The 12,654-nt window shown below is 44.0% G+C and overlaps 1 protein-coding gene across 2 annotated transcripts in view; it reads right to left on the bottom strand.

Moving 5' to 3' along the window:
* SLC45A3 (solute carrier family 45 member 3) overlaps window positions 1-6,135 on the bottom strand; it is a 37,023-nt gene extending 30,888 nt beyond the window's left edge. Inside the window, exons 1-5 of one of the 2 annotated variants that reach the window (XM_068918274.1) lie at window positions 6,031-6,135; window positions 3,785-3,895; window positions 2,536-2,704; window positions 995-1,039; window positions 605-888 (exon numbers count right to left, since the gene is read on the bottom strand). In XM_068918274.1, coding sequence (XP_068774375.1) covers window positions 605-832 — 228 coding nt within the window. In that variant the 5' untranslated portion in view covers window positions 833-888; window positions 995-1,039; window positions 2,536-2,704; window positions 3,785-3,895; window positions 6,031-6,135. Of the gene's footprint in view, window positions 1-604; window positions 889-994; window positions 1,040-2,535; window positions 2,705-3,784; window positions 3,896-6,030 lie in introns of those variants that run through there. The other variant, XM_068918271.1, reaches the window with a different exon arrangement.
* Between the last annotated feature and the right edge of the window lie 6,519 nt (window positions 6,136-12,654).

Below are 12,654 nucleotides of genomic sequence, written 5' to 3' on the forward strand. Positions count from 1 at the left end.
ATTCCTGGACAGTCACTAAAAAGAGGCTCTGTTCATTTCAGAGTGCTGTAGTGCATCAGCACTGTTTCCATAGGCCAGGAGTTCTGCTTTGTGAGTAGGAAGAACATAACAGCAGCTCAACATATCATCTACTCTACATTAATAACAGGAGACAGGGCAGGTCATAGAAAGTCTTGCTTATTACCTTCAAAAGCCATGAGCTAGATGAACATTTCTGTTCAGCAGCAGCATGAAAAGAGCCAAGATCTGGAGACGTACAAGGCTTGTGCCTCTCGGGTCCAGACTAGGGGCGGGAGTCCTTTCACTGTTAAACAGATCACATTTTCTAGATTTACCCGATAGAAACTGGGTTTAACTATGTCTTAAAGAAAGATAAGATTCGGGGTCACAGCAGAGCAGATTAGGACAACTGATACTCTGGTGTACCACATACTAACTCATTCATGCCTCAATCATAGATTCCTAGCACCTATGACCACCAGGCCTGAGGAATTTCCCGTAAATTGAGGCCCCATAAAAGTTATTGGCTACTCATGTAGTTCAGCCTTCCCATCGCTCATCATACTTTCCCATTAGTAAAGTAGCAATAACTATATTTACCCACTCGGACAAACACTTGGCAATTCCTTGATAAAGGGTGTGGTTGGTGCAGAGTGTCATTGTTGCAATAATCCCTCCTGGAATTCCAGCCAAGCACTTTGCCTTTCCACAGGGAGCATCCGTGGATTCTAAATGCAGGTAAACACAGCTCTGATTCATCCCTCTTCAGCAGGGCATCTTCACGCTTGCTTAACTTAAAGCACCCCTTTAGTTCACCTGACTTCTGCTGCATAGGACTAGTTCGGTGCTGACCGCCAGCTCGGTGCTGTTCGAGCTGGGGCTAGCTACCTGGTACAAGGAATGAACAAGAGAACCTGGAGTTAGTCTGCGTAGTTTTTCTTTGCACAGCCTTTGCCTCTTCCTCTCCATTATTGTCACTGCTTTCATTTATTACCTCTTGTCCACGGTCATGCTTTAAGTTGACAGAAAGGCACCCGTCCTGTTTAGACAGAGAAGAAAAAAAAAAATTAACGAACCAAAATGACTGCCCTGGAGGAATAAGCACTGGAAGATGCAGCCAGAGACATACATGAGACAGGCTAAGGGAACAGCACATCCGTGACAGCACTTGCATAGCTGTGAGCAAGCACAAATTTAACTTCCATTGTCCCAAACATAACAGGGACAGCTGCAACAAGAGCTTTCTTGGTGCACCGCTTCTCAGCGGCTGATATCTCTGGGCAGTCAAAGGGGTGATTTCCAGGATACTGATGCTTGCCTGCAGGGGTTGAGCTGAGGCCTTCCATAGGCAGTTCATAATTTTGGCCAGAGGGAAAGAAGGCACGTTTTACCCTGGGGAGTGAAATACTTAGAGCCACATGTGGAAGTTCCAGTCCTCCCCACCCAGCTCCTCTCACTGCACCTTTACAGGCCTGAGATCTGCCGGACAGTGACTGCCCACCACTGAGCAAGATGGGAGTTTGGAAGGACTAGGCATCTTCTGAGACCTCTTACACACACCTGTAACTCCTCTACCAACAGAGAATTTCACAGCACACTAGACACTTTCCTGTTGTAGGACTTGATGCTGACAGCTGCTGAGGACCCCAGGCCTAGTTCGGAGAAACACTTTGGCAAGGGTCCTATGAGATCTTTTGTGGGATCAACAACTTTGGGGGGCTAGAGGGCGGGGGAGGCAGAAATCAGACCACATACTTGGGAACCTAAACGTGGAAGTAGGAGCCTGACAGTGTTCAAATTACTGGCTCCAGTAGATCCAATGCTGGGCTTAAAAGTGGACACAATCACATTGCTGGAACAGGGCCAGAAGACTCAGAACTTTGCAGGACTGAGCCATCATGGGAATCAGCAAGTTAGATTAACCTATCAAGAGGGGGAAATACAGAGTCAGCTGCCACCTCAGCTGCTCATGCCCGATTAGATCACAGCACAGATTTGCCCTGGTCTTATCTAAATCTCACGTACCCAGCCAAGCGGGAGCTCACGGTATCTGCTAGAATCTTGACAGGGACTAGACACCATGACTTGCGGCAAATAAAGCAAGGAGCCAGAGAGCAGAAGGAGAGTCTGCTGCACGCAACTTGACCCTGGCTCGAGGGTGTGGTGTGGCAGCTCAGACCCTTCTGCAGCAGCTACTCACAGATGGGGATGCTCAGTCCCAGGCTCCACTACAGATCTTAATCCTGCTGCACAGAGGGATCTCACAGCTGCTCTAATTTACTCTGGAAGCCACAGCAGCCCCAAATTGGTCAAAGGCAGCTTTAAGCCCATCTCGTACTTCGATTACAGAAAACATGGGTTCCGAACTTGACTGCAGACTTTCTGCTGACTCGCAATGCAAACTTTTTGCTTTCTGCAAGTGGAGAAAATAAACCTTCCCTCAGCACCCCACCCACGGAGGTCAGGAGCGACTATTTACAGAGCACTCAGATACCAAGCTGGAAAAGTGCTAGAGAAATAAAAGCAGAAACATACTTTGATGGTGCTTAGTGCTGTTCCCTCAAGAACAAAGGTAGGAATTCATCCTGCACACTCCAAGCTTTTAGGAGGGTTCTTCCTGACGTGCCGACAGTCCCAGACCTCTCGTGCCAGCTGGGAGCGATGCTCACAGAAGATGGAGTGTGTATAATAGTGTCTAATGCACCTTTAAAGAGAAAAAGCCACTAGAACAAACAAAAGCAGCACCCGGCTGTGCTGGCTGTTTATACTTGAGGTAGCCAGAGCAGACGGCTGCACTTTAGGGCTTATCTTCTCTCTTTCTAAACAGGAAATGTATTTTTGTCTCAAGCATTTCAGAAGAAGCTACCAGAGGTAGAACTTTCAGAACAGGGGGTGCCAAAAATGAGCACTTCAACTCCCTAAAAAGACCAGAGATGTGATGGGTGGGCACCCTGAACAGTAGGGGTGTCTCCTCTAACCACAGAGAGAGGAATTTCCAGGGCTCAGGAGCTCAGCAGGACCTGGAAGGCCTCTGCCAGGTGCGTTCCAATACTACTGCTCTCCACTGCAGGAAAATGAAGGAATGTAACTAGGGCTACCAAGTCAGCTCTTGGGCTTGTCAGAAACTGCAACAGCCAGCTTAACTGGAAGAAGAGGGAGAACCAAGAGGGGGGATTACAGAAACTGTGCTTTCTACCAGCCCTTGGCAATTGCTGGCAGTGAAAGGCCTGCAGTGGAGGTTCCTTGGCAGGGCCATTAATTCTAGCTGGAGTAGTACCAGGCTAGGAGGCACTCGCTCCTGCAGATTAAAAAAAAAAACCTGGGCTGCAATATCCAGCAGGTTTACTACCTCCTTGCTTAGCCTTGTCACCCCCAAACAACAGCGCAAGCAGCTTGTTTTCTCTGTGGAGGATTGCAGGGAGAACATAGACTAAGTACTAACCTGGCTTTGAAGGATTTTTACCTCCCAGTTTTGTCAAAAGTTTCTCTATACTTAATCTCAAAGCACAAGTTCTTGTAGTCATGAATTGAGTATTTCTTGTTTGTTTGTTTTAAAGATCATTTCTGCCTCCTTTGGCTGTAGAAATAAGCCTGAAAACATGATTGGCCATAAACTACCAAAACAGAAGGCATTTTTTTGTTTTTAAATTGGGAATATCAAGAACTAAATAATTTCATGATTTCTGAGACACTGCAAAGTGTGGCTTATATTGGAAAGGCAGGTTGTGGTTAAAAGCTTTCCTTGTTGTTTGGTAGGGAGATGGGGTCAGTTTGTACCACTTACTGGATTCCAAGGCCTTTGCAGCCAAGCAAACAAACTCGCTCCCTCATCAAAATCCTTATTGATACTGGAACGGCTCCCACTGTTTGCCGTTTAGCGTCACTGTTACTGTCCCTGCAAGCAATGCAGAAAGAAAGAAGCTGTTCGTGAAACTCTGTATGAGCGTTGCTAAACAGGGTTTGAAATCCGGGCATATCTGCTTTATTTACAGAGTGTAGGACAAACATTTTAGCATTCCCCCTGCCGTTCTCCGGGCTACATTCTTAACCTTTGCCTCTTCCAGTCCACCTCCTTTCCCTGCACAGAATGTCACATGCTCAGTTGCCTTCTCTGATGTTCAAGGATGTAGCTGGAGTTTTGAACTGTCTGCCATCTGCCAAGTGAGCTGTGGGTGCCCTTTGCCCTGCCAGTAGGAGACTGCAGAACCCTGGCAGGGAGGGACGTCCTTGCTGTGAACGTCCAAGCAGAAACAGCCAACCACAACAGCAGCATAAAATCCAAACAACTTAACTAAGGGGAAGTTAGAGAGGAACTGACCAACTGCCTTGCTGAATCCTCTTCCCCCACCATTGCTTTTCCTTTTTTTGCTCTCTCTTGCTCTTGCCTCCATTTTGCAGGTAAGCTCAAGCTTCCCCCATGTAAGGTGGGAGCACAGCCCTGTTTCTGTCCCAGAAAGGCACAGCAGGCTGTCTCACAGCAGCCGCAGCCTCTAGGAGTGCAGGCTCCACATCTCTCAACCTTTGGCTGCTCTGAACTTTAACTCTTTGCAGGTTGGCAGTTGTGAGCACTGCACAGCCAAGCCCCCCCAAACCTGCCTCTAGCAGCTGTGAGCTCTTTAACCCTCTGCACCCCAAGGACAGCCATGCTCCACTTAGGAAGACCACCGTAAAGAGGAGCATCTTTTTGCACCATCTTAATCTACAATTCACAGTGCCCTTCTGGTGCCATACAGCACTTTGCTGCCTGCCCAACACATTACTCATCTGCTCATCCACCTCAGTCTTACAAATGAGGCAGAGAAGAATTTCCCAGCGAGTGCCTTCAGCAGCATCCCTGTGCATGCCAGGCAAGGAAGAGTCCCACTGTCCTCTGATGTCCCCCAAGCTTTCCTTATCAGAGTATTAGGTAATTGCTCACATCCTCCCTACTTCCTTTCCACTCTTACCACAAGGGGTAAATTTTATTTCAATGCAGCCCAGAGCCACATCGCTATGGGGCAAAGCAGCCAACTCCTGGTGTCAGTTTATGATTTCCAGTTCACAAGGTCTTCTTCATGTAATAGCCTCGTTTGATTCAAATCTGGTTAAAGAAAGGCAGCTATGAAATTAGCTCCTTACTAACCCGCATGTTTGGTACCTGCAGCTTAAAGCTACTCTCTGCCTTGCCTCCCTTTAGCTCTGCTAAACTAGAGACAAAGCAAGGGATTTTTCCGGTTCGGGTGCCAAGGAAACTGTCAGCTCCCATTCCATCTGCAAGCCACTCCCTGCAACACATTTGCTCAGCCACTTGCAAATGATGCACCCCATGAGCCATCCAGCCAATTTCCCCAGAGAGCTTCAGCGAAGAGCCCTGGCTCCAGGGTCCTGGGACACGAGGCAGGTAACAGATGGAACTGGCAGCCCTGCTATGCAAAAGGCTGAGGACCTTGCCGGAACAATCACCTACTAATACAGCCCCTCTTGAACAAGAGCAATTAGATGAAAAAGAGGTCTTGCTGTTTGTTCCAGTTGGGGGCCTTCTCATTTATTTAAGGAAATCCTACTTATCTGCAAACAGACATAAAAAGTCCCATTTCCTTGAATAAAGCAGGACCCAACAATGAGAAATGTTGTCTTTGATCACAGATCCAAACCCTTTTTCCAGGCAGTGCTTAATCCCACTGCACTCAGCTCACACTGTAAGCTGTCCCTAGGCTTGTCCTGGCTGTGTCCTTGGCTTTTCTACCCCAGATTTTTTTCCCCCGCCTCTCTCTCACACAGCCACGTACAACTCCTCTAATTGATGTCCTTAGCTTCTAGATCAGCAAGCCCTGCTGCCTGGATGACAGCTCTGCTCAGCTCTACCTCAGAGTTTGGTGCAGAACTCAGCATCAGTTCTCCTAGAGTAATTCTTTGGCTCCATCATAGACTTCACACTCCCAGAGCAAAGGTCCAAACACAAAACAAAAAGGTCTCGATTTTATGATCTGAGCATAAAAGGAGATGGAATGGATGGAGGTAAGACAAACAAGAAACAGACAAGTTAATTACCTTTCATTCCAATCACAGTTTGGGATGTGGTCCCAATACAAAATTTGCATCGGACCACTCAGCCTCCTGCATAGTCTGTTGTCTCGCACAGCAGCAGCACACAGTAGGAGCTGCAAACAGGAATTGTTGATTTAAACGGGATGGATGCGTGTGTGCATGATTGAAAGCCAATGCTCACACTGTAAGACACTGCTCACCTATCACCACGTGAGGCAGCAGGAGATGGCCAAACCAGGTGATCACAGCCCAGTAAGGAGGGTAGCAATGGGAAGAGAGAGAAACTCACTTTGAACGAAAGCCCCATCTACTCTAAAGCCAAGCCCTGGGGAAGTCTGAACCGTTACCAGTTTCTCAAGAACCCCCTAAATCTTCCCCAACTTGCTGTTCCCAAAGCCTCGTTAATACATAAGCTGAGAGAAGGAATTGCCTCTCCAGTAGCTATACGGGTACCTTCTAGTCAAAAAACAGTGCAGAGAGCCGAAATAAGACATGCTACGTTTAGACAGTATTCACGTTTGTCATCACTGCAAACTGATCTGCAAGACCCTGTTTGTTACCAGAGCATCCGCATGCCCAAATGCGGCACACCACACTGCATGGAGGTACAAACCAAACGGTCACACAACCCATCCACTAGCTCTCAGCCAGCCAGACTGAACAAGCTCTGAGCTCCCAGTCTGAAGTGGCTGCTAGAATAGTTAAAATCCACATTTTCGCATATATAATGCCTATACTGAGATCAAACTCCACTCAGATGGTAAAGAACTCTGCATTGATGTGGATACTGCTGGAGTAAGGAACAGCAGTGAATAGATTTCCAGGGTTATTTGCTTCAGCAGTTCAACTGTAAGAGCAGTAACGAAGAAGGCAGAGCACAGCCAAGATTCATCATTACTGGATGAAGCAAAAAACTTGAAACAGGGAATCAACAACAAAATAGTTACAGAAACCGCCCTGGCCATATATTGTGTAAAAAATATTTCTTGTCAAACTAGCTGATCAAGAATAATTATCTATGAAACTTTATAAGATTAAAATTCCCTTTTCTAGACTATTTTATTATATAACTGATGGACAGACACTTGCTTCAGGTAAACATCATATGCTCTGTTTACAGCACACAGTGCAAATATTTCCTAGCGTGTTTATTCTGAAATACTTGTACTGTACAGACAGGATGTCATTGCAGAAGACAGACACCAGCTCTGCTCCTTTCCAAAGCGCTGGCTGGAAGCAGCTGTTAGATAAGCTGCATCTTTGCTGGATCATGAATTCTACCTCAGAGGGCCGGAGGTACTAGAGATGGGGAAGAATAAGGCCATACACCTGTCTACAAAACAACATTGATTGAAGTGATCTTGCAGGACTAGGAGAACCTGGATACTATTTCATTTAACAAAACATGAAGGGATCATCAAAAGAATCATAAGCAGCAGAGTTATCCATTCAAATCTCAAAATGATGAAAAAGGGCAAATATGGCTATCTCATTTGCTTACCACCATCCTAGGTTTCTGCATCTTCGCAGGTCTTTCCCCTCTCCCCCTTCCATCACTCTGAAAGCTATTTTTCTTTCCCTGTCATGGCCCTCTAGGAAGAATCAAGCTCTAGTCCCATCTCCAGGAATCAGGAAGGAGGTATTCTAGCACCAGCCAAGACATTAAGCTATTTCCAAACTGAATAAGAAAAATACTAACAGCGAGCGTGCTGTGATAACTATATAATTAATTCACCTCCTAACCATCCCAGGGATGAATTTGACCTGAATGTCAAAAATTGTTCCATGATGAACCCTACCAGATATTATTATTGACAACTCTGTGTCACTCCCAGCCTCAGCAGCCCGAGAGACCTACTATGAGGTCAGTGGCATTCAACAAATCACTCATTTAACAAAGGAAGAATGGGAGTATTGCCTGGGGTCAAGACACACAAACATCATCAGAGATGTCCCCCAGCAGTGGTCCTAGATAGAGTCCCCTTTTTTCTGTCTGGTAGACTGAGTGCTCAAACTTGATGTAATAAGCACTGTCAGAATGGGATCAGCTACAGAGGATGATCTACTACCTCCCTTATTCCCTTTATCAAAAGGGGCAGAGAAACCTCTTCTGGAGTGGATTTAGCTGTCGCTGGTTTTGATTTTTTATAGGGGAATTTTTCTATTCGAGAAGCCCAAACATCTGAGCTGGGAAAGGTCAGGCAGCGCTGCCACCTAAATTAACATAGGCTGTTCAGTACATGTTCAGGATGTTTTAGCAGAGGGTAACTCAAAAGTCAACAGCTGGCAGGCCACAGCCACTTGTCAGGACAATCCGTAAGAACGTTTCAAAGTGCTCCAGTCATTTGCAGAGGCAACGCACACACTTACAAGTGCACGTGATTCAGACAAAGTCTGAATCAGCCTCACAAGGACAAATTACCTCAAGGTTCTTTTTCCTTTTTCTGATTTTTATAGAGTATTTCTCAACTTTTCCACCCCATGACCCCAAGTTACACAGGAAAGAGTAGCCACTCTCATCCAGCTGTAACAAAAGGAAGGAGTGCAGGGGCTGACATTAAGAACCTGCTCCACATGGAGAGGATCCCCAAGAACAGAAGTAATTGGGTTTTTTTGGGCTGGGGGGGGGGGTGGTGTGGAAAGAGAGAGAGACTCCAACAAGGAATCTGCCGGAACAAGCAGCTGATTCAATACAGGTTTATTATCAAGGCTTACTACACACCAGGATAAAGCTCTGTCTGCATTAACAAGCCTCTAACGTGTTATGCAAGCATAGCCCAAGACAGCAGATGCAACAGATGCCTAGAGAAGGAATCACTCCCCCCGCCCCAATCCCTTGCTGTAGGTTCAGGTATGTCAGAGAAAAGCCTGGAGATTAAAGAAAAAGTTTTGACAAATGTTGCAATCTTAGTGGGAAGAAGGTAGAGGATTTTTTTGTATTGTAGCTGCTGACAGTTATTCTGCCAACAATGCCAGACCAGGTTTATGTTTAAAGCTTGGTCATCTTTTGCAGTTCAGCAACACTTTCAAGCATTTAAAGTCATATTTGCTCATTTCAATTAATATGGTGCTCTGTCATCAGATCAGAGAACTGGTCTCTTCCTTGTCAGGATTGAACTAAAATGACTAAATGTGCAACAACATAATTGAAGCAGCCTTATTTGAACAGACCTACTTGGAAATAGAAAGAGGTAACAGAAATAGTATTTTGCAAAGAGAAACTTCTGCTCCTATGCTAGACAAAGCCAAACTGGTTTCACTGTCCTTAAAGATCTTTGACACATATACATTATTTTTTTCTTTGGGGGGGAAGTTACAGAGTGGCTAGCAGTAGTTTTCTAAAATGAACAACAGAGTGATGTGGTGCAGTTTTCAAAGGAGGCAATTCTCTAAGAAAGGCAACCTGAGACAGTAACAGTAGATACAATAGGCCTGAGCAGTGAAAGATCCAGCGATTTGAGAAAGACCCCAGAGAGAAAGTTTCAGACAAAAGAACAAGTTGCTTCTCAAGCACTTTCCCCCTCTTAACAGTCTGCAGAACAGAGTATACACCAACCTCCAGCTTCTATAATGAGACTGGAGAAAGCCTGAGGAAACCCCAAACCTCTGTTCATTTTACATCTTCATAGCAATGAGAACTCATTTCAAAGAAGCATGCTTTACAAGCCAAGTTGTAACGGCTGCAGTATTTAAAATAAATATCTAAAACTGTATGTAAAGTTAACTAAAACAGATTATTTATATCCTACTACATGGCACTTTCACAAGCAAACCACTTAACCAGGTAGTAGCTCAACAAATCCTATTAACCGTATATAAAAAAACCTTGCATAAAAAGAATCTTTTATCATATTGCACACATTTTATGTTCTAATCTAAACCAGGTGTGTGTAAATACAGACCAGCAATGCAAAAACAAACAAACAAAACAAACATGCACAAGGGTGCAGAAAGAAGTAATGGAATTGCCTTGAACATGAAGTAGCCTGAGATACAACAACCATCCCTTTGAGGCACAGAAATAGGACATTAAAAAGTAATTTCCTATGGTATCCTATGGGATGGCCCCACATTTCTTAAATGGCTCCACAGGCTACTCTTCACCTCATACATGTATGGCCACATGGTTTCCCAAGCAACCCCAGGGGACGCTTCTTCCCCACAGCCTACCTCCCACATTGCCCTGTCAGACACACTGGTCTCCGTCACTGGCTTTCTGGCCATCTTGAGGGACATCAGGGGATCTACCTAAAGTTCTGCCTGTGGAAGCAGTACTAACACTGAGAAAGCCATTGCTCCTTCAGCCAGACGTTTACCAGGGGTCAAGGGCGCTGGTTTCCCCTCCCGGAATCGTCTTGAGGTCCAAGCTGTTCGTGCCCTCGGCTTCTCTTACAGCAGGTTTTATAGTTTTTTGTCCTCACCTACACTCAACACAGCCTTTCAGCAAAGACCTGGTCAGTAGGAGGCAAAGTCCATGAATTTAAAGCAAATCAAGACGTATTTCTGGAAAGACAGAAAAATCCAGCAAGCTTACCTTATAGTAATAGTTAGCATTTATACAACATCTCTCTTTCTCAAAGCGCTCTATTTATATTAGGAATATTTATGTCTGAATTTAACAAACTGTTGGGAAACTAAAATATAACACAAGTTGTTAAAAAAATTCTGCAACTTAGTCTTTCACATTTAAAAAACATTGGTGGCGTGGGGAGGAGACGGAAGAGTGAGAACAGAGTTGCACCCCCCCCCCTTTTTTTTTTCTCCTTTTGGTATCCTTGCTCAAAACAAGGAAATACGAAAATGTTCAAAAAGTCACTTAAGTGATATTAAGGGCACAAAAAACAGTTCTAGTATAATGTGAATGAGACTGAAAGGACTTAAGTTATTTCTGAATATGACTTAGCTTGCCATGGAGAATTCTACCCAGAATCTGACAGATAAATCTATTGCCTGTTAGTTTAAAAGTAATACACTGAACTGAAATGTTTCTGGGAGCAGAAAGAACCAAGTCTCGTAATCAGTAGTGAATAAAAAAAATAAAATCAAGTTTAGGGAAAAAGAAAAGAAATGATGGCTCTATATAATAAATATGACCATTCATTCATTTATCAGGAAGTAAAGCAGAAACACCATGCATGCTTTAGGAGAGACTACAATAATAGTCTTCTGAATGTTCTGTAAAAAGGATATTTAGATAAAAAACAGCATAAAGATTTTTTTTTTTAAACAAGTACTAGCTTTACCTGACAAAAAGAAAAGGGCAAAACAGTTCTAAGACCCAAACGCTCCAATTCATCAAAAATGTTTGAAAGGGAAAACGTAATGACAAAGTTAACAGACCCCAGTGTTAAGGGAAACCACTAATTGATAATGCTAACCAGAACATCCTCACCAGACCAGCTGCTTAGTTAGAAACGCTTAAGGAAAAAAGATAGTGTGACAACATGAAATGTATTGTTGCTGGAAGTGTTATCTTATCTACTCAAAACACTAACGTTACTCAACCTGAAAGATAAGAGGTTATTCAAATAAAATATCAGCTTCTTTCAATATACTTGATTTCAAATTCTGTATAAAGCAAACTTCTGAATATACAACAAAACTTATAGTTTTGAAGGGTAAATAAAATATGGGAAACTCTCCTTTGACTTTGTTCCGGATTGCTTCAATTTGTTGTTCGTCAAAAATCATGCATGGGCAAGAGACCAAACTGAAACCACAGGTTCAGGCCAAGGGCTGAATTTGACCTAAAGATTTTAATTCAGTACTCGGTTTAAAAAGTAGTTGTCCCTTACTGGTCTCTCTCATTCATAGTGGGAGAGTGGGTTCTATGCCTCCCCACAGTGGGATAACAGCACTTGAACTTGACCTATATCTATGGAAAGAGAGGAAGAAAAAAAGAAAACCCAAAACATAACCATTTCCTGGTCTACATAAAGCTCTGAAGCTGGAGATGTGTATTAGCCCAGGATGTGGTTATTACTGAACTAACAAGCAGCACTCCCAGACCAAGTCCGAGTCCAACACATCTCAGGTTGCAGATGTTTAGTACTTTTTAAAATCAACACATGAACATGATTAAGGGCACCAAACAGACACCTTTTAGAGCTCCACATTCTCCTTACTCTGTACACCCAGGATAGCCTTTTTACCAATACTACAGGAGCTTAGCTTATTGGTGGCATCCTTCTACGCTTGACTTACCATTTTGCACTTTACAGAGACCCCAAATACCAATGAAAGAATTAAAGATGGATCTTTTTGTGTTCTGCTGCATCAAAACTGCACCTAAAAAAAAAGAAAAATCAGTTTTCAAGCTATGGGGAATTTTCTGGGAAACATCTCAATTTCCACAATGCTTTCAGGTTTTCTTCAACACAGAAGCAAGGTGGACAAGAACAGAACAAAGTTTCAGAAACAACTTCTTCCCATTTAATGAAAAAAAATCTTATTAAGGTCACCTATAGGGTCAAAGTATGTTGTACTGCAAAACACAGGTCTACTCTTGAATTCTGCCTTTTGACTTCATGAACTACTACCAAAGAAACACAAACAGGATATTCCTGAGGCAGAATCCTGTTAATTTGAAACTGGACAGCTAATGTGAGATTCTTTGCCAGGGGAATC

This window comes from Struthio camelus, chromosome 24 (assembly GCF_040807025.1).
Source record: "Struthio camelus isolate bStrCam1 chromosome 24, bStrCam1.hap1, whole genome shotgun sequence".
NCBI lineage: Eukaryota > Metazoa > Chordata > Aves > Struthioniformes > Struthionidae > Struthio > Struthio camelus.